The sequence below is a fragment of the Podarcis melisellensis genome (assembly GCF_964234715.1).
Source record: "Podarcis melisellensis genome assembly, chromosome: 12".
Taxonomy (NCBI): Eukaryota; Metazoa; Chordata; class Lepidosauria; order Squamata; family Lacertidae; genus Podarcis; species Podarcis melisellensis.
In genome coordinates, this window is record NC_138544.1 from 34856561 (window position 1) to 34879191 (window position 22631).

The 22631-nt window shown below is 40.3% G+C and overlaps 1 protein-coding gene across 1 annotated transcript in view; it reads right to left on the reverse strand.

Moving 5' to 3' along the window:
- The window catches only part of LOC309380847 (cilia- and flagella-associated protein 69-like), a 53503-nt gene that overhangs the window by 16191 nt on the left and 14681 nt on the right, over nucleotides 1-22631 (reverse strand). Inside the window, exons 14-23 of the mRNA XM_081930942.1 lie at nucleotides 22361-22473; nucleotides 21673-21791; nucleotides 20545-20626; nucleotides 13395-13587; nucleotides 10321-10458; nucleotides 9875-9951; nucleotides 9388-9585; nucleotides 8975-9061; nucleotides 8363-8467; nucleotides 6456-6629 (exon numbers count right to left, since the gene is read on the reverse strand). Of these exons, the coding sequence (XP_081787068.1) occupies nucleotides 6456-6629; nucleotides 8363-8467; nucleotides 8975-9061; nucleotides 9388-9585; nucleotides 9875-9951; nucleotides 10321-10458; nucleotides 13395-13587; nucleotides 20545-20626; nucleotides 21673-21791; nucleotides 22361-22473 (1286 nt within the window). The remainder of the gene's footprint in view (nucleotides 1-6455; nucleotides 6630-8362; nucleotides 8468-8974; nucleotides 9062-9387; nucleotides 9586-9874; nucleotides 9952-10320; nucleotides 10459-13394; nucleotides 13588-20544; nucleotides 20627-21672; nucleotides 21792-22360; nucleotides 22474-22631) is intronic.

A 22631-nucleotide genomic window follows, 5' to 3' on the forward strand; every position in this document is an offset into this window, starting at 1 on the left:
TGGTTAAGAGTATAAGCTGAATATTTTCTATAAACTTCTGGCTGCTTTTAAATAATTCCCTCCTGTCGTAGTTGGTTGGGTGCCTAGAATCCTAAGTATTTTATTTATGTAAGGTTTTAATTATTAACACTTATATGCTATCTTTGGGCTAACCTTTAGGTTCTCTCAACCTCTTCTGTTTTCACAACAACCTTGTGAGGTAGTCTGCTGGTCTGAGGAAAAAGTACCTGACCCAAGTTTACTCAGTGTGCATCATGACTGAATGGAGGCTTGAACCCTAATCTTCCCAGTCCTAGCCCTTTATGCTAACCACTATACCAACTGTTCACAAGCTCTCCCTGCCCAAGATCACTTAATGATTTTTCTTCCTGTTGTTTAGAAGTGGTGATTGCTTAGGACCTTCCCCTGTCTTGCTGCCAGCCATAGCTTTATTCCCCTGAGGAAAGCAGAATCTCTGCCTACCATCACTAACTCCCTCTTCCTCACCTTCCAGGCAGACTGCCAGGTTCTAAGAACGAAACAGCAGCCATTGTGCCTGCCATTCCTCTCACACACCCCTTTCTTCATACACATGTAGTTATGCCACTTTGCAGACTCACAAGACCACTGGTGGTCCATGGGCAACGCTTTGGGAACCCCTGACTTAAATCCTACCCATCTCAACGAACTCAAGAGTAGCATATATAGTTATTTTCTCCGGTCATTTTATTCCCACAACAGCCTTGTGAGGTAGGTTAGGTGACTGTTCTGATGTCACCCAATGCATTTCTTGACAGGGTGGGAGTGGGCATTAGGAGCCAGGTTCTTCTGTCCCAAGTCTAGTGCACAAAAAAATTCTGTAGCGGCAGCCATCTTAACACAGAATGGGCCTGCCTCCATGGGTGTAGCCAGGATTTCTGTTGGGGGGCGGCAGAACCTCAGTAAGCTATGTATTTTTATTGAATTTGATTGATTTGGGTGGGGGAGCTGCCCCTCCCTGCCCCCCCCATGCCTGCCTGTATGCAATCCCATTGTTACGAAGGTTGCTTGCCATTCCCAATCTCTGCCAAGTGGTAGCAAGATTCCAGGCACTCACCCAGGGTGCAAACTGAGGAACAGCGGAGGCTATTTAATACATATGGCTTACTGTACACATATTTACACTTGGAATCTTCAATTAAGGAGGTGCAGAGCATTATACCCCGAGAGAAATATTATTATTATTATTATTATTATTATTATTATTAATACTCCGCCCATCTGATTAGGTTTCCCCAGCCACTCTGAGCTGCTTACAGCATATCTAAAAACATAAAACATCAAGCGATAAAAACCTTTCGAAACAGGGCTGCCTTCTAAAAGCTGTGTGATTCTTTATCTCCTTGACATCTGAAGGGAAGGTGTTCCACAGGGAGGGTGCCACCACTGAAAAGGCCCTCTGCCCGGTTCCCTGTAACTTCGCTTCTTGCAGTGAATGAACCTGCAGACAACCCTTGGAGGAGGACCTCAGTGTCCAGGCTGAGTGGACTCTGTCGCTCACTGCCCCTCTCATAGCTTCAGCAAGCTTGGGACTGTTCTTTTGCATTGCTAATGGACCTTAATGGCTCAGTGCCATTGTTCCTTCATGGTTCTGCACTTAGCTAACCCAGAAATTTCCTGCCTGGCACAGTTCTGCAGCTTGTATTTCCCTTCACGCCCCCAAATATTATCTAAATACTAGCATTTATTAATTTACACCATTCATCAACAGACTCTGGAGCCCTAAATCTATGACATTATATAAACAGTGGGACTTCTGAAAACACAGGCTGAGGCCGTGTGGCTACAACTGAAGTCACTCTTGCTCATGATGTTGATCGGAACAAAACCGGGTGGTTTGAGTGCAATTTAATTGTTTTGCAGCAGAGTGTATTTAAATAGCACAGTGTTCCAGTACTTCAACCTAAAAAAAGATGTGTTCAACCGACTTCTGAGAGGCAGTCACAAAGGAAGTTGCCTTATAACAAGCAGCACAATTTGTCCGTGCTGCTCATTATTGAAAGGCAGCAGCCCTCCAACGTCTCAGACGGGAGCCTTTGCTATCTGTATTTGAAGGTTCTTTCAGCCCCCCCCAAGTTTTTAAGGAGGGGGCTGAGCCCCTCAATATCCAACAGCAAAGTCACACACAGAATGTCACGCTGTCAGCCTCCTCAGTAGCGGATGCAACCCGGCACTTATGTCTCAGGTCATAGGTGCTTCTGTGAGGAGCTATTGATAACTGTGCTCCATGACCTGGACTCCCTGGCTTGGTTCTTTGCCTTCTGCCTTTCCTCAGGGCACATGTGTCTTTAAAAAAATAAATAAATCATTTATACTTTTGAAGTTTATACATTTCACTAATTTTACAATCATTTTGACATTTCAAAACTTGACTTGCTTCCCCCTCTTTCTGCGGTTCCTTAAATTAATTTTTAATATCTTCTGCATATCCAAATTAACTTAATTTGCTCATTTATTCATCTTCTTTAAATATATACTCTAATGAAACTGCAGGTTCTTACAATAACCCTGCCAATGTTCTTGTCTGTTTACAATTTATCTGTAATTCTTCAATAAACCATTTATATTCTTTTATAAAAAGTTTATTATTTTGATTTCTTATTCTTCAGGTAAGTTTCATCATTTCTGCATATTCCATAAGTTTTTGTACCCATTCTTCCTTTGCTGGGACCTCTGCTTCTTTCCATTTTGGGGCAAGTAACATTCTTGCTGCTGTAGTAGCATACATAAATAAGTTTCTATACAGTTTAGGTAGTTCTGTCCCTATAATTCCCCAAATAAAAGCTTCTGGTCCGTCCGTCCCCCCATGGTTATTTTAAACATCATTTCATTATATATCATTTCCCAGTAAGCGTTAACATTACTACAAGACTACCACATATGCTAAAAAGAACCTTCTTTCTCTTTACATTTACAACACTTATTTGATTTATATATATATTGCCAATTTACTCAGTGTTAGATACTATCAATATATAATTTTCATTTAATTTTCTCTTAGACCATAACATACTGCGAATTCTATATCCATATTCCACACCCGTTCCCATGCTTCCATGTCTATATTATGACCAATATCTATTGCCCACTGTATCACTGAAGATTTTACTTGCTCATCCTTTGTCTCCCATTCCAATAATATTTTATGCATTTTAGACAGCACTTTTACATTACATTCCAACAGGTCTCTCTCCAGTCAGGCAAGTGTGTCTTAGCCATTCATTGCTACCCTGTTGAATAGTATGGGAGCAAATGGGCAGAGCCTTTACATTGTGTCTTCTCCGACATTCATGTTGATGTCATATGAAGGTCTCCTCCTTACAAAGCTCTTCAGGCTGTGATTCAGTGGTAGAGCACATGCTTTGTATGTAGGAGAGAACTGTGTGATTTTATGGGCTATGACACTCAGTGTAGCCCAACTCCTTGATCTCATGTTGTTCAACACACAATCAAAGAGCACCTGACTGGGGCTACTGATGCTGGCCTTTTCTTTTCTTTTTATCTGCAATAGCAACATATTTTAACTAGTTATTGGCCCCACCTCACATGTGACAGGGCATATTTGTGTTCTTGTGTCTGTTGGAGCCGCAGGCCAGTTGGACGAAGTCAGAACTAACATCCTTTTTCGTGACAGTACAGTATGTTTCAAAGTTGTAAAGTCAAAGACTATAGGGGGAGTGAAGTCATAATTGTTTGTATTGTTTTCAGATACCTCTGTGCAGCATGGAATTTTTACGCAGCAGAAAGTGGCTTCTCCAAATGGGTTGTCTCTTGATGGTGAATTTAGTTTTTGGCAACCTGGAATATCAAAAAGAAGCCTTTGCTGGCCTGGGAGAGATTGATCATCATTGTTGGGAAATCTCCTCTCGCAGGCTGGTGGAAGTGAAGAAACTCAGGGTATCAAGCACAGTTACTGCTCTCTGGGAATTCATGATGTTCCTAAAAGGGTCGTCTAAACCCAAGCATAATGACATCTTCAACAGTTTAGCTCAGAACTTCTGGGATATGTATGTAGAATGCGTTCTCTCAAGTTCTCACGGCATGGGCAGGAGACAATTAGCATCCACAGAGAATACTTTTACATATGGACAGAAAGCGTCAGAAGGTAATTTTGTTACGCTTACCTGTTAATAAAACACCAGATGCGTGAAGTGTTATACCTGCCATGTAACTGATGATGCAGGCTGTAGTCCATGAATTATTACACCAAAATAAATTTGTTACATCTTTAAGGTGCCAGAGGAGTCTGTGCTGTTAATACTGAAAGGCTGCTATTTCTAGATTAAGGCCGTAATCCCATATCCCAAGTTTCCCAAGTGTATGTCCTACTGAATTAAATGGGAATGAATTTTGAGTATAGACACATGTGGGATTGTGCTGTAAGGCTGTGCACTCTTTCCTCGGAATATGCCCCATTGAACATAGTAGGACTTACTTCTGAGTAAACATGAACTGGATTGCTCTCTCATTAAATCATCATTTATGTGTTTTGCCCCCATTTCTTTCAACTACTAAGCATTTAAATATGTCATTTTTTTTATTTAGATACTACCTTTTCCTCCAATGAGCTCAAGGTTCTCCGCTCCCTGTTTTATCTTCACAACAACCCTGTGAGGTAGGTAAGGCTGAGAAATGGTCGGTAAGCTTATGGTCACCGAGTGGGCTTCATGGCTATGAACCCGAGTCTCCCAAGGTCATAGTCAAACACTATAATCATTACACAACACTGGCTCTCTGTGTTACACCATCCTACCTCCTCCATGTCCTACTCTGCAATTCTCCAATGTTCATAGAAATAGAACCACATATTTCACAGATGACAACCAGGAAAAAACAAGAAAGAAAAAATGGCAACAAGGACTATCTTTACTTCTAATTGGCTCTTTCCTTCCTCTGCAGGGTTCACAAACCTCAGCTGTAGAGCAAAGAGGCAAATCTACAGAAGACACCTCACCCAGATGATTCCACACTGAATGAAGCTTTCAAAAAGCACATATTTTACTGTAGATATTTCTGACAACTCTTTTTTTTGCGATCTTTTTCTTTGTTCTGATTTAATAAGCACATTCCAATCATTGTCAACATGGTCTTTTCTCCAATGCAAATGCTGTATGTATTTTGAATAATTTCCTGTGCTCTCTCAGGTAAATCTATGTGTTTAATACTAGCACACGTGTCCTTTTTGGGGAGAAAGGTTTCTCTCATTGTTAAAAGTTCAGAATGCAATGAAAACCAAATATATTTTTATAGGCTAATGAAACATGGTGCTGCAGCAACAAGCATATTTTATACAGCATCCTATAAATAGTAATTTCATTTTAAAGACATACGGGGGGGGAGGAATGTAAACCCAAAGAAATTATGCTTGATGTAATCTCTTAAACACTGGGTTTAGTCACTTATGTTTGTTATCATAAAAAATATTTTCTATGCTGTGTAGACTATTGAAATGGTGCTCTTATTCAATTCAGTATCCTTCAGACTTGTAATAATCTCCCTAATATGCCACAATACAGTCTTCTCAATCTCTAGTGCTTCTCTTGTGTCCGCTGAACTTTCTCCTGCTCATGGAAAAGAACAGGGAGTCATGCAGCATTTGGAGTCACTTGGTGGCAATACTCTGCATTATAAAACAATGTATTAGAAGTGGGACCAGTAACAAAACCTTGCAGCACGGAATGTTCAGTGTTCCAGTCAGGCCTCCTTCGATGATACTCCATCCCATTCCCCTTCTTTCCCCTTTTGTTTCCCAAAAGACATTTGGGAGCATGTTCAAGTCCACCATGGAGATGGGCCTTTTCTCCGAAATATTGCATTGACAGGAGCCTATTGAAAACTTGGTGCTATTTGCAGTGCTTTGGGTGATTTTTGCCATTGCTTTCTCCAAATTACTCTTGTTGATTTTCGCTCCAAAATACTGTATGAGTCTGGCAGGGAACTAAGATGCACGTAATGTATGAATCAGTCTCTGCCTATTTATTTAAGGTTTAAAGTATTTGCCTATAATACGCCAGTATTCCAGGATTTCTCCTATTTACCTCATTTTGAAGCAATTACTGGATTATGACAGTGATTGCTAATGCCACATTCACTTTATATCCTGAGTGGCTGTTCTCTTCCCTTTGTGCTTCAAATCCTTGTGTGTGTAAATGTCATGGTAACACACATGGCTATATGCATTTATGTTAGTGCAAAAGGACAGCAAAAACCAAATTAAATCAACTCGGCAATGATTAGACATACCGGTAATCTATATTTGTAACATACTGAATTTATTTGTTAGCATCATGATCTCCACATTATTTCTAAAGCAACATATATCTAAAAATAACTGTGCACTTAACCAGTGTGATACAAATATGTGATTAAAATTTGTATATAAATTAACAACAACAAAAAACAGGGAGCTAGTCTAGAACAGTTCTAGACAAGGTTTATTTTACAGATACTGAATCTTTCTTGAATGGATCCACAACTTTAACTGTTTTGATCCTCTTTAAGGCTCCACCACGAATGGAGAGCTTTTTGACTGCAAGATCTGTATCAGCTAGTGGCCCTCCAGTCAATTCAGCAGGTGTACTTTCAACAGTTACTAAGCGACCAGATGCAACCTGGAAAAACAAAACACACTGCTCAGTATTCTGACAAAATGAAACAAGAGTTCTGTTTTACAACAATTCCTTAGAAAGGAGACATTCTGAAATTCTCTTCTTTTAAAGCATATTTTGAAAGGAAATGTAAAAACTATTAGTTGACTTGTAATTGACTTTTCTCATTCATGCTTTTATGATTTGTTTTTTAAGAATGCATTCTGAAACGTACACTAGAAGCTCATGCCTAAGTGTGTGTGTGTGTGTATAATGAAGATTGATCATAAATTCAAATCTTATTTCTGCTATCTATGCTTCCTGTCACACTTATTCTTTAGCCCCTTATTACTACGGATCTCTAACAAATAAAAATATTTTAGATGCTCTTTCCTCTAACACATAAATTATTGAAGAGGCTGCTTGATACCATAGATCTTATACTTACATCTCCATCAGCATGATAGAGCCATAGATTACCTATGATGGTTTGAATAAGTGTTTCAATATGAAGGTTTGAAAAAGTGTTTCAATATGAAGGATGAATATTATTGCACACCACCCCCAATCTCTGAGCAGTGCGAGATTTCAGGGGTTCCAGTTGCTTACCCCGGGTTTGTGTTTCCTTTGGGAATGAGGCACAGCAGAGACTGTGGTGTCTTTATGAAAAACGGTTTACTTACACATATATACATAAATTCAAGTTTTGAATTGAGTCTATGAATCGAGGGAGGGCCCCCACCCACCCACCCACCCACCCACCCATTTGTTGTCTCACGCAGAGCCCCTTTCTTTTGTTTTCCTTAAAGGCCCATCACTCAGGCTGTCACCTCAACACAGGAAGAGAGCCTGGCTTATATTTTAGCACTTGCTGGATCCAGGGGTTAAGAAGGATCTCACATAGAGCCTATTTCTTCCCTCTGCCCCCAAACTCATAAAAATATAGTGAAACACTTGCTGCGGCTGTAATGAAAAATCAAATGTTTTGCATTCTCAGAATTTTCAACCTTGGATATCCATTTCTAACAGTCTACTTCCTCCCCACCAAGCATACAACACTACCCACCAAAGAACAAGAATCTGTCCTGAAAGGTACAAACAAACAACAAAATACAGCTTCCCTGCAGAAAAATAACAGACAAGTTAGCAAAGGCATTAGAACACGCATAATCAAAAACCAATTAAGAAAACGCAATTACACTTTTAACCTTAGACTAGTATGGTAACTGCTTATTCCTTTCAAGCAAGCTTCCAGTTCATCAGGATCTCTTCAAGCCTTCCTCCTTCTCCTTGGTGCACACTCCTTGTTACAGTTCTGCATCCCAAAGCAGCTTACCCAGTCCCCAATCCTTGGCATACCCAAGATAATGGGTTTTCAACATGTTTAAGCCAGGATGCAAGCCTCAGTACCAAAGCTGCATTACCCAAAGGCCTTGCTCATCCTTTCCCTTGTGCTACTGCAGCACAAAAGTGGTTTTCAAACACACACAGAGTTTTCTGAACAATTCCTAAAAATCATTAAACAGCAAGATAGCCTGGCTTATATTTTTAACACTTTCTGGATCCAGGGGTTAGAAGGATCTTGCATACAGCCTACTTCCCCACCCCGACTCATAACAATATAGTGGAATACTTGCTCTGTTGGAAAGAAAACAAACAAACATTTTGCATTCTTAGAATTTTCAACCTTAGATAATACTTTTGTAACATTTTATATTTTTGAAATTCATATTTAAGATTTGTAAGGATTCACTTACAGTTGTATTTAGGCCTTTAATGTCAGTTGGATGGAATGTTGCGTTGTAAGGTTTTACCTTTGTTCTAGAATTTTCTATGGATTTTTCCTGAATCCTTTTCGCTTTCTATAAAAAATTCAAAAAGGGGGTGAGGGATAAATGACATGGCAAAGTCAAATATCTCTTTTTACTGTCTTTTGAATTTTTAGCATTAACACATTAATAGGCTTACTATACAAATAGGGGTGTTTCAGACTGTGTATCTTTCCAAGTATGGTGATGCAATCCACGCTGAGTAAAAGTAATATGAAGAACTAGCAATTAACTAATATACAAACAAGTACCGTACATTGTACAGAAATGCCCCTTCCTTACAAGTGACTGAACAACATCACACTGTCCAAAGAGAAACTGAAGGAATTTCTTTGAACATATTTAAGACATCTGTTTGGCACATCTCCTGCTTGTACAAGCCTTCCTATTCTTATTTTTCAAGTTTAATCTATTTATCCTGAAAATATAAATTATACAAAATAGAAAAGAGGATCCACAATAAATATCTATTTAATAGCTTAAAATAAATATTAATTGGAGCTAAAATCATCCCAAAGGCAGTATTCACAATATCCTTACCTTTAAAGTCTCATAATTTGATGTCCGGGCCAAGAAACTTTCCCAGGACTTACTGACCATTTCCTTTTGCTTATGGAGGGATTGAATCTAGAGCGTGAAAGAGATTAAGGAGGAAATTAAAACCTCTCATTCTTCAAAAGTGTCTTTAGTGGCACAGTTCAGTTATGGAAGTAGTTCAGAGCAGAGCTCTGGTTGCATTGTAGGCACCAATATCACTACACCCTACAGTTTGTTTGCAATTAGCCCCCTCCCCCAAAGTGGAGATGGTATTCCGAGTAGACTCTGTAGGAGAGACAAGACAATAACTTCTTAGTTTTTAAAGAAAAAGCGCTTCTTATAAATATGTGTTATAAGAAAGGGAGTTTATTTCTTTTAAAAAATGGTTCCCTCTCACATGCTGCTTCTTTGCTTACCTTGGCATAACTTTTTTCTTCTTCTCGAAGTTCCTGGTATTGTTGGCTTTCCAGCATTTCAGTCTGGAGAGAGATCACCATCTTTCCAACGTTTTCAAATGCTTCCATAATAACCTGCAGTGCTTCATGGTCAGGAGTTACGGGTTTGATGTTTTCTTTTTTAAGTTCTGCATATATCTCACTCCAGATTTCACCTACCTTTATTAACAAAAGTGGCACTTTTAGAAAGCTATCAATACCAAGGACAGCTACCGTAACTCTTTTCGGGCAAAGACCCAGAAAGAGCCACTTTTGACTCTCTGTTCAAGTATCTATTTTTATTCATTAAGTTTAAAGAGGAAGCCAAGTGTAATCACAGGCAAAAGTCTGGCATTTTAAATTCTAACAATGTGTCTTGCATTGTGGCTGCAAAGGAGTACATATGTAGTGCTTCAGATTCTAACAAACAAAACCATAAATAACAAATCACATATTAAACAAGGCTTACCTTGAAGTCAAGATATCTACGTATGATAGCAAGTGTAACAAAATCCTTGGCAGAGAGGCCAGGCAAATTTTCAAAGCCTAAAGTAAAGCATTAATAATTACTTTTAGAAAAATCCTATTTCTGTATTGAGATTTACAGTGTCACAAGGCAATTTCAAAGTGGACACATTAGCAAAACTATGTGATCCTGCCAAGAATATTGGAAGCTCCTGGCTTAGATAGCCATAATAGCTGGTTGACAAGGAGATACAGGATTTTTCTTTTCCTAGTTCAGCAGTTGCAGACGCAGATGAACTTGCCAAACTTGTGTGTAACTCTGATTATTCATTCTTCTGTTTATGCAAGCTGTCTTTGGTTAAATAACATAAATTATTTTACTGCTTTATAACCACCTTCTTAAAAATTAAAGTATATGTAAAATGCAGGAAATAAGTTCATGGCCTTTACCTAATTTACATATTATACAATAAATCTTTGCTCGCATGTTTTCAGCAACATCCATAACAGCAATAGTGGGACAACTGGCAGGCATTGGAGTAACTTCTTGCTTTCTTTGGAACTTGCCAGCCAATGGCTTCTTTGTATCTGCAGAGAGAAATTTTCAGTTTTAGGTTCCACTCATCATCAGATATTCAGTAATTATAATACTTTCACTGAGTGTACCGTATTTTTCCATGTATAAGACGAGATTTTTTCTTATGAAATAATGTGAAAAATGGGGGGGGGTCTGTTGACATTTCATTCCCCTGCTCTGCAGATATGTGGGATTGCTTCATCACATGTCTGTATTTACATTCCAACTCTGTTGGAAGTCATGGGAGTAGGAGTTATTTTTACACTGTTCTGTTCCGTTGTATTTTTGTTTTCCCTTCTCTTCGAGGAAGAAGAGAGAGAGAGGAGCCATGTTTTTCCTTTGTCCTGATTTTTATATAATAAAGTAGCTTAGTACTCACACCTCGAGCCTAGCTCTGCTGTTGTTGACTCTGCTAAGTCAATGTGTGCTCACGTCCCAAGACATGAATCACGTAGGGGAAGAAGATTGATGGATCTCCCAAGCGGCACGCAGAAGGGAGAAGACAGGCTGGCATGTATATGTTGTTTGCCTGGAGGCATGTCCAGCCTCCCGGCGACTGCCCAACAGGGTCGTCTTATACACGGATAGTGCAGAGGTGGGATGGGGGATTGGTTGCTGCCGTGAGCAGATTTTCTGTGGCAATTGGGCAGGTGATTGGTGGCTGTGGCAAGGGCTATTGTTGATTGGCTGTTGCTGCCCAATTGGCAGCTGCTGTTGGCGTGCGTGATTGCCATTGTCGGTGTGGCAGGTGAGTGATTTTTTGCAATCCCCCCCACAAAAGAAGCTCAACAACTCCTGGCAATCTCCCCCTATTTTCTTAATTCTTAATAGGGGGAGTCTTATACATGGGGGCATGAGTATATATATAACAGTCTCCACTGACCTTCATTCCAAGGAAACCAAACCCTGGGTAAGTGCTGGAAACCCCGGAGTCTCTCACAGCTCAGATACAGGGGTAGCGTACAACAATATCAAACTTCAGGTGCATGACAATGTCTTTCTTATTCCAATATACATTTTAGGCTACTGTTTGAGTTTATGTTCAGTTTTATGGTGAATTTTTATTATTTTATCCTCTATATGGTTTATTTTTATGTATGCTGTTTAGAAATGTGAACGCTTAAGTGATATATAAATACCACAGACAAACAACAAAATATTTCATATATAAGAGTCGCTATTCCTCAGCATTATTACCTCCTGGTCTGCTTGACTTGACTGAGCCAAGAATTTTTAAAAATACAAAATTTATTGAATAAATTCTTACAACTCTCCACATCAGCCCAAAAGCAACAATTGTTTGTAATAACTGGTTTTCAGACTACTCCATCCCTATTATGACGAGGGTGTTTATATATATTTCTATGAGTCAAAACTTGGCAATGGTGTTTGTTTTAATTTATGAATTATATTGAGGGCTTTCTGAGATGAATACTGGGCTTCAAATCTAGCATCATTACAGTAATTTGGTTGGAGAATGAGAACAAAATACTGGTTAGGAAACAATGTTTACTATACTCTGTACTGACTTTATTACATTGTTTCACTTTTACTTATACCAAATGTTATTTTCTAAGAAATTGATTATGTTTAGGGACAATGAATTTAGTTTTTAAATAAGATGCACAAAGAGTGGTATTGAGTGAAACAGATTTACCAAGCAAAGCTACCTCAGTCAGTCAGTCAGTCAGTCAGTCAATCAAACTAATAATAGATGCTCTTTGCAGCTGAAGGGACAAATGCCATCTAGTGGTAAAACTAGTAACAGAATAAAGTATTTCGAGCCATGACTGAACTGGGGCTCTGTTTCTCCTACTGTGTGACCACTGTATTTATTTATTTCGACCTCATAATATCTACAGCAATTAGCACAGGCCAAACACCTGTCCTTTTGAGAAAATAGGATGTGCATCTTGACATAAGTATACCCGTTTAAGTGTTTATACTAGAAGTAGCACCCAACCACAAAAGGGAGGAGAAAGCAGTTAATCACCCATTCCTCTATGTTGCTGCTACACTGCAATGTTGTAATGCCTCCCCCCTCCTGACTGGATAACAACACTGGACTACACTGCAGGGTTGCCATGCACTATTGTGTCTCACACCACCATTCAGCAGTATTAGCATAGCATAGCAATATTTGCAGGACTGATGTTACCCATGCTTTCTCAACAACAACACCCTTGTAATGCAGATGTACCAATTTTATTTATATCTGCGTTTGCAAATTTTTAAAACAAGGGGTGGTTTTTTTTGCATTAAATTCTACGTAAGATACAAATTAACTCAATTATTTGCTGCTTTTTTTCCTTCTGAGTAAACATGCTTCTGTCTTATCATACCTATGCTAAGTCCTGAATTTCAAAATTATTTTCTCTGGGCAACAACCCCCTTCTCTACCAGGGAAAGTAAAAACAAAAAGAAGCCCAACTTCAGAATGAACCAGAAAGCCCCTTCATCATAATGAAAGAAATACTTTCTTCATTGTCCCAATCTAGAAAAAATAATGGAGTGAAACATACACCCAGAAAGACTCAAACACAGAGACGTACCTAGGGGTTGGCAAAACTGGCCCCTGCTGGGGATGCAGGCTGGGTGTGCGCGCAAAAATTGCGGTGCTGCTTGGTGCCCCTGGGCTGCCAGCTACTGGGCGGCGTGTTCTGTGGCCACTAATTCCACAAGTAACTGTGGAAATTAGTGCCTGCCCATTTTGCTTCATAGTTTTTGTTCCACGAAGACTAGAGGTTTATTTATTTTTTCTAATGAAAGCTCAGAGCCTGGAAACCCTGCCAGCTCTGAGTTTGGCACAGCTGCACTCCCCTTATCCCGCTCTCCATGTTCCTGTATATAATCACGCTTAGAAAAATTCAGCTCTTCTTAAAACTTCAGTAATTCTCTTAAATTTACAACTACTATGATATAAAATACTCGGCAATCTAATACTTACCAACAATTCTCCCAACTTCGTCATGTTTCACTCCCATCTGAATCTCTTCTTCTCTCCATAACTTTATTAATAAATTGGCTGCTGTTTGGTCTTTTTTCCCTCGCCAGGTATTGATATGAGAAGCAGTTTTAGGGTTGTCACAAAATTCAACTAATATCCCAAGTATTAGATTGCAAATATTCTTTTGATTTAACTTTGCAGAAGAAAAACAAGGACAGAATTTCAAATCTAATCCCTAAAAAATTTGCCTTCACAATTATTATATATATATAAAACTTTGAGCATTAAAACCCTGATCTAGTGGCCCAATGAATACACAGGCATTCAAATGTACAGATGGATTTCTCCCACACACCTCAATGTCAGTGAATACTTTGAATGAATAGGAACTCATGCAAAGCTGGGTTGTGAAAGGAATCAGGCATCTCTTAATTACATATGTACAGGGGATCCACAGAGCTTTGAACTGGGGCTCAGTTGTTAACACTAACTACCTATTTTTTCCATTATAAAACCTGTAGATGCATGAAGCAAATATTTTAGAGGGCAGACTTTGCTGAAGTGTACAATGTATTAGGATGGACAGAAAAATGTCTGAGCAATACTTGTTAAAAGTTGTATGAAATTATTAGGCTCTTTGTCTTCTCCAGTTCTGGGGATGTGATATTTTGAATGGAATCTGATTATCAGGTGCAGAATTTTAAATCCTGAAATTTTTTGTCCCCAGTTTAAATAAGTGAAATGCAAGTTTCTGCTTTTCTCATTTTAGAAATATGTTTGAAAATGCAATCACTACAAAAGGTCTGTTCAAACACTCTGCATTTGTACTCCACATTGTGTTCTACTTTAAGGCCTCCACGTTCCACCTGTGTATTCCTGCATTTTAGAGTGTGAGCCTGTAGGCAGGTCCTTCTTTTTTATCTAAGTACAGTGCCTACTACATTGTATATACTTTACAGATGACAGTACCCTTGATTTGTATCTCTTTTAACTAATTCCAACACACTCCTTTTCCCAAAAAACCATGTTTTCCAAACCTAAGTACCGTATTTTTCGCCCTATATGACGCATTTTTTGCCCTCCAAAAATGAAGGGGAAATGCGTGTGCATCCTAGGGGGGGAATGCAGGCTTCTTGGCTTCAGCGATACCAACGTGAAGCCTAGGAAGCCTGCGCTCCGGAGGCTTTGCATTGCTTTCGCTGAAGCCAGAAGAGTCTGCTCCTCGAGGCTGGCGGTGGGGGAAAGCAGAGGATCGGGGGGCAGCGGGAAGGCGCGTGACGCCTTCCCGCTACTCTCTGACCCGGCTTTGAGGCTGGCGGTGGGGGAAAGCAGTGCTTCCCCCCATCGCCAGCCCCACAAGCTGGGTCGCAAAGCCCACAGGAGCCGCGCAATCTTTAAAGGGTGCGCGGCTTCTGCGGGCTTTTCTCCAAGGAGGGAGAAGGGACTGACTGGCTGTTTCAGTCCCTTCTCCCTCCTGGTCGAAAAGTCTGCAGGCTCCTGTGGGCTTTTGGGGGAGTTGGGGGAATTCCGCCACCTCCCGCAAAAGCAGGAAGGAGGTCTTGGAGTAGCGCACAGGCTGCATGCAGCCTGTCCGCTGCTCCCAGAACTGCGGGGGGAGGGGGAGAGATCATATTTTTTTCTTTTATTTCCCCCCCTGAAAACTAGGTGCATCCTATGGGCCGGTGCGCCCCATAGGGCGAAAAATACGGTAAGGTTTTCAGAATAAAGTACGCAAATTGAAAACGCTTGTGCAAAATATGAGTATCTGAAGTTCTACTGATTTACTTCACTTCAGAGCAGGTATTTCTTGGAGCAGATTTACTGTTTCCATAATTTGCATTATTTTGGTGCAGAGTATGAACAGACCCTAATGTTGTACAATTCATCATTTCCAAGACAGACGGATGCCAACCATTCCCTAAGAAGGTCTGTTTCCTGAGGCAGTACCTCCTAGTTGCTGTGCATGTACAGTGAAGACTTTCTTCATGCTTTGCTTCTTTGTAAATAAAACTGCACCCATTTTCCATCTGTAACTACTGACTGCAAGGCACCACCTCTGTTGTGGGAATAGCACATTTTCAGAGCAAAGAGTCATACTTGGCACATGGAAAAATTGTGTGTGTATTTCGAGTCTTTAGCAGTGTAGATTGTGGTTGCTTGAGCATCACAGACGCACATCAAGTATAGTCTGAGAGGGAGCACTGTTGGTTTCTGCTTTCTTCTCTGTGCAGCGAAGTGCTTGTCACGAGACAGGTTGTTTACATTCCACAGAGTCTGTACTGTTGGAGGTTTTCCCACGGGAAAGGAGACTGGATATGACGTACACTGGTTTCCTGTTTTTCACTGTTCTTTGCAGTTTCAGTTTGTGATTCTCTCCGTGCCCTAGAGGAGAGATGACGCTTTCTCTGCTCCAGCAGAGGGAAGATGTTTTTCTGTAACTTACCAGCTTTGAACTGTAAATAAAGTAGTATAGAGCATGTTGGCTCATACTTCTCATCATTCCGCTGTGCACTGGACACTGCTTATCTCCAACATTTGGTTTCGGGCCCAGAAAAATGCAGTGTTTTGAGGATGGACTTCAGAAGTCGGGCTCCTGGCAGACGAACAAAGGAGCACAGAGACAAAGTGCCGGCAAAGCATCGGAACAGCGGCAGAGACACGGAACGCACGGTATCTGCTCTGCGCGTCAAGATGATTGATGAAGGTATGTGCTACTGCTCCGGGCAGCCTGCCAGCTTCTAATTAATGGCTTTATGGCTGGACTTTGAACTTTTAATAGCCGGTTTTTGCCGTGGCACAGGCAAAAGGCTAAAAGGGGAACAATTTCCTATGCTGGGGAAATCGAAAGTAACTTTTACAAATGCTGTTGTTTCAAAGCAGCTGCAGATGTGACGCAGCAAGAATTTAGCACAGCATAGAGAAAGCACTTGGGGACTTTCACTTTTGAGCTTGCTTTTGGAATGCAGTTTGAAACAGCTGCAGATAAGCAACGTAGCATACAGAAAGGCGCAGGCTCAAAGGCAGAGGCAGTTTTGAAATTGCCTTTGGATTAAAGCAGCTTGATTTAAAGCAGCAGTGATGGCTAGCTGCAGAAGGCTGGATGAAGCAAGTGGGGAATTTGATACCACTGATCAGCCAAATGCTCAACTCACAGTAGCCTGTGAAACTGCCATGATTCAGAATGGAGCAGATCGGCGGGGTGCTGGCTGCATGGGAAAGGGGGAGACTTCACAGTCATCATCCCATAGTGCAGTGGAACCACCAGATGGCGCCAAAGCTTTGAAGGCAGTGAAATGCTACTCGTGTGGACGTCTAGGCCATATGAAGAGGGAATGCAAATATCCCAGGGCCAAGACAGAGCAGCGCAGCGGAAGCTCATCGCGTGGAAAAGGCCAGAGCAAAGGCAAAGGTCCGGTGTCCAGGACAACGCAGCACAAGGCAATGGTCTCACGCTACGCTCCAAAGGTTGCAGAGGTTGCAGAGGTTGCAGAGGTCCAGAAGACGTCTAGATCTTTCTTCGTTGTTGATTCAGCTGCAACGCATCACATGTGCAACGATAAGCGACTGTTCGTGTCTTTTACACCGCAGGAAGGTGCGATTCACCAGGCAGATGGCCACACGATCCCCAGTAAAGGCTACGGAACTGTTGTTCTTCACAGTTTGGACTTATCGATACAGGACGTGCTTTATGTGCCGGATGCGAAACATAATCTGCTCAGCGTTGGACAGCTGATTGAGAAGAAAATTGACGTTTCCTTTAAGAACAATAGATGCATCATCACCAAGAAAAATGATTATCAATTGTATGCTGAATTTGTTGATCGTTTGTTTCTTTTGTATTATGATGATGTTGTGCAAGATGACACTTGTTGCATTGCAGGTTCTAACAAAAGTTTGCATGCAGAATGTATTCATGATTTTCACAGGAAATTTGCTCATTTGCATTTTGAGGCAGTATCTAAAATGCCTGCCTTGGTTGAAGGTATGACTATTAAACCCTGCAGGTACCACATGAAGTGCAAGGCATGCGCAGCAAACAAGGTGAAAATGGCTGCGAAAGGTAAGGTGTCTAGTAGGCAAGCTACAGAACCATACCAGGTTGTTCATGCTGATTTGGTTGGACCCCTAGCGCCCTCTTTGGGTGGGAATAGGTACTTCATGGTTCTCATTGATGCATTTTCCAGATATATTTATGTGTACAATCTCAAGCAGAAATCAGAGGCTTTTCCTAGGTTCAAGGAATTCTGTGCTTGGTTGGGAAATGTGCATGGTAAGAAGATTAAGATTATTTTCACCGACCGGGGGGGAGAGTTCACTTCTCAGCAGTTTGAAGCTTTTCTGGCTGAGAAAGGAATTCAACACGATTTGTCTAGTCCACGCTCGCCATGGCAGAATGGGCTTGCGGAACGAGCAAATCAAACATTGCTTCAAGGGTTAAAAACCTTGCTGCATGATGCAAATCTTCCAGAGAGTTATTGGGCTGAATCTCTCTCATGTTTCACTTACAGTTATAATCGCAGGTTATCTTCAGCGATTGGTTGTACCCCCTATGAGAAGATGTTTGGCAAGAAGCCATACATCAAACACATGAAAATTTTTGGTTCTGACATGTGGGTTCACTCACCACAAAACTCCAAGTTAGACAAGCGTGGATTGCATGGTATCTTTCTAGGTTATCAGAAAGGGTCTTACAGAATAATGATGACTGACTCTAAGGAAATTAAGCTCACAAGAAGTGTTGAGTACAATGCCAAGTGGGGGGAGAATGTGGGAATTTTCCAATGTTATCCTGATGACAGTGATGAGACTGAGGATAGTCAAAAGCAACCGCAACAACCCACACCCACTGATGAAGGTTCTGATTCTGAGTCTGAAACTGAATCAGATGATTCAGAGGATTTCAAGAGTGCGAAAGCCTCTATGCGACCCTCTGAAAGCTCTGATCAAGAATTGGAGGAACCATTGTTCACAATAGGTCACTTTTCTCCTAAGAAGGAAGAGGAGAGTGTTGAAGACTTAAGGCTAATTCGTAGGTCACAGAGAGCCACAAAAGGCAGACCTCCAAAGAGATTTGCTGATGAGTTTGCTAAGATAGCAGTAACAGCTGTTAAAAGCTCCAAGAAGGTTTTTGAACCTTCAAGTTTCCAAGAAATCCAGGATTTGGATTCAAAGGAAGCTGAGCCATGGTTAAATGCCATGAAGGCTGAGCTTGATTCCTTGGAAAGGAACAAAACATGGGACCTTGTTCCAGTAGTTCCAGGAATGAAACTGCTTGGAAGCAAATGGGTCTTCAAAGCGAAGACTGATCAAAATGGCAAGATAGTCAGACACAAAGCCAGATTGGTAGCCAGAGGATTTGCACAGGTACCAGGTGAAGATTATCACGAGACCTACTCACCCACAGTGAGGTATGAGAGCATTAGGCTTATGCTCAAGCTAGCTGCAGAGGAAAATCTACACATTAGTCACCATGATGTGAATACAGCTTTTCTGTACGGATCTCTAAATGAATCACTTTATATGCTTCCACCTGATGGCGTACAGGTAAAACAGGGATTTGTTTGTGCTCTGAAAAAGTCAATTTATGGTCTCAAACAAAGTGCACGGTGTTGGCACACAAAACTCACTGAAGTATTGTTTTCTCTAGGTTTTAAGCAAGGGAAAGCTGATCCATGTGTATTTGTCAAAGAGGAGGGGCAAAAGAAACTGTATTGTTTGTTTTATGTTGATGATCTTTTATTCTTTTGGAAAGATGTCACAATGTACAATAACGCCCTAGCTCAACTGAAAGAGCACTTTGACATGAAAGATCTTGGTGAGGTAAACAACTACCTATCTCTGGAAATAGAGAGAGATCAAGATGGTAACATTCTAGTACACCAGTCACGGAAAATTGCTAATGTGTTAAGCAAACTAAACCTGATGGATGCTAACCCTGTAGACACACCGATGACAACAGGTTATCAGGTAGATGACACTGAAGAAGCATTTTCTGACACTACACTGTACAGAAGTGTGCTAGGCAAGCTAAACTTCATTGCCAGATGTTCAAGACCAGACATTGCTGTTAGCTGTAATTTGCTAAGCAGACAAGTCAACAATCCTACTGTTAAGGATTGGAAAGCTCTGAAACGCATAGCGCGGTATTTGAAAGGCACTATGCATTACAGACTAAGATTTAACAATCAGAAGTCTGGTGGTCTTGAGATATTTGCAGATGCAAGTTTTGGAAGTGACACTACAGACAGGAAAAGTACGTCTGGAGTTTGCTATAAGTACAATCAGGGTCTATTTGATTGGTCATGCAAGAAGCAAACAACAGTTAGCTTAAGTACTTGTGAAGCTGAACTGAATGCACTGTCTTATTCACTTAAAGATTGTGAATGGTTGTTACAATTGTGCAAAGACATGAAAATTCCTGTCAAATGTCCAATCCAGGTTTACCAGGACAACAAAGCATGTTTGGCTTTGCTGAATTCTGAAGGTTGTAAGCAAAGCACGAAACACTTGCAATTGAAGGTGCAACATGCTAGGGAACGTATTCAAAAGGGACTCGTAACGGTGTCCTATATGCCAGGTAATGAAATTCCTGCTGATGTATTGTCCAAGATTGTATCAAGGGATCAACACTGTACCTATGTGCAGAAGTTGGGTTTGTACTGATATTGTACGAACACGCTGCCCAGAGATGTTCACAGAAAGGGGGAGGATGTTGGTTTCTGCTTTCTTCTCTGTGCAGCGAAGTGCTTGTCACGAGACAGGTTGTTTACATTCCACAGAGTCTGTACTGTTGGAGGTTTTCCCACGGGAAAGGAGACTGGATATGACGTACACTGGTTTCCTGTTTTTCACTGTTCTTTGCAGTTTCAGTTTGTGATTCTCTCCGTGCCCTAGAGGAGAGATGACGCTTTCTCTGCTCCAGCAGAGGGAAGATGTTTTTCTGTAACTTACCAGCTTTGAACTGTAAATAAAGTAGTATAGAGCATGTTGGCTCATACTTCTCATCATTCCGCTGTGCACTGGACACTGCTTATCTCCAACAAGCACAACAATGGACATATAGCTGAAACCTGACACCTCAGCAAGAGTCAATTACACAATGTGTATTTAATATTTTACTACAGGTGGTTTTCCAATAAATAGTACTCACAACAAGCAAATCCAGGAGAGTGAAGAGGCCTTCTCTTTCAATAAAATAGTCCTCTAAAATAGTACAGCCCATGACACAGCACCTGAAATGAAAATAATTTCAGTTCATTTAATCTCTTTTGCTTACTCTCAGAACACACATGGGATTTACACTAACACATTGAAAATGAGAAAATGTCAAATTTGGATGCTTCTATTTTATTATATTAATTTGAATGTAATGAATGTCTCAAATGATTTTCATTTATAAAAGGATATATGATACAAATTTCAAAACAGATGAAAAAACTTTGATCAAAATTGTTCATATTGTGGTAATATAAAAAGGACAACTCCTACCCCACCCTATTAAAGATCAACACCAAATGCAGGTTTGGGCATAGTTTAATCATACCCTATAACCCCATTTAAGACCCAAATGTTAGGGCGAACAGAAACATCTTTGCCTGGCACTTAAAAATGGGTAATGATGGTGCCATGTGTATCTCTCTCGGGAGAGCATCCAGCCACCCCGGAAAAGATCCATTCTCATGTTGCCACCTTCCACACCTCCCTCAGAAAGACTCAGTTGATGAATGCAGGGTCCATATAAGTTGATATGGGGAAAGGTGGTCCCATGGTTGATGGTACCGAAAGCTGCTGAAAGCTTAGGGAGAATTAACAGAGTCACACTCATGCATCTCTCTCCCAACAGAGGTCATCATATAGGGTGACCAAAGCAGTTGCCACAATGTACAAATACTGGGCTTCAACCCCAAATGTAATGGATGAAAAAGTACACAGAAATTTACTGCTACATTTTGAAGGCAGCCTCAATGGGGTGCTATGCGGTTTTATTTTCAAGTATATTTCTTCCTTTATATACAACTTGCTTGAATATATATTTTTTACATTTTCAGTATACTCTTGACTGATAATCAAAAATAATCCAATAAATTAACAAAATGAATATAAATGTAGTAGTCATTGCCAATTCATTAGCACTTCAACTCATAGAAACCAAAGATATTCAGAGAATGTAAAGTGTGCAGTTAGAAAGGAGACATAATATTGTGGTACTGTGCATTTATTAAATGTGATGCTGAAAATCCTCTTTACAGAAGGTCACAGTAAAAATAGCTGAACATACCATAAGCAGTCCAGAGCAGTAAAAAGCAGACGATTATGACCCAATCCACTATAGAATTTCTTTGAATCCATCTTCATAAAGGGAATAAGTGTATCAACTCCTTCCCATCCAAAGAGTTCCTGTTTGATATATATCAAAGCCATTTTAATCTAGAAAAACTGTACACATTCATAATAATTTACACTACACTTAATAATTATTATAACCATTACATTCATTCTCTGTAGTTTTCTGTGATGGAGAGACCCAGAGGCAAGCCATCTGTTATCATATGAAAAGCAGCCTACTTCCACCAGTTTAGAATCCTCACTCAAGCATCCTGACACTACAGAGGAAAGGAAGACTGAAGAGGCTTATCACTTTTTTTACCCTCTTAGGGAACAGAGGGTTCCAGCAAGATTAATTATTGCCAAATGGAATAAGATGTATCCATGCTGTTGGCGAAGCCTTTGGGTCTTCCAGTGTTATCATACAAGCAACTGGTTTTCAAAGTCCCTTCCACTCCAAACTGCTAGGGAAGGTTAACTACTTGTGAGAATTAACATTTTAAGATTTAAACAAGTAGGAGCTAAGAGCACATGACCTATATACAGAAACCATAAATACTTAACTTCTTTTGCTTATACATGATAATATTAGATTCCGATATTAGATTCCAAGATTTTAAAAACAATGAGAAAATACTAACCTTTCTATGAAGGTTATTTTCACAAAGAGTTGACAAGAGAAGTAAAATATCAGTCTGAACTTCTACCACAATGGCACTTTCTGGATAATTCTTTGTGGTATTCTTTAAGATACCTAGCAGAATAAATAAATGTATAATATCAAATTTACTCCTCCAGAAAAAATGTTTCACATAGTTTGGCCAAAATACGCAGTTACTTTAGGTACCGTTAGGGGCTTGTGTGTAATGGTATTGTTCGTGTGTTGTTGTTTTTTAAACAGTAGCCCACTAC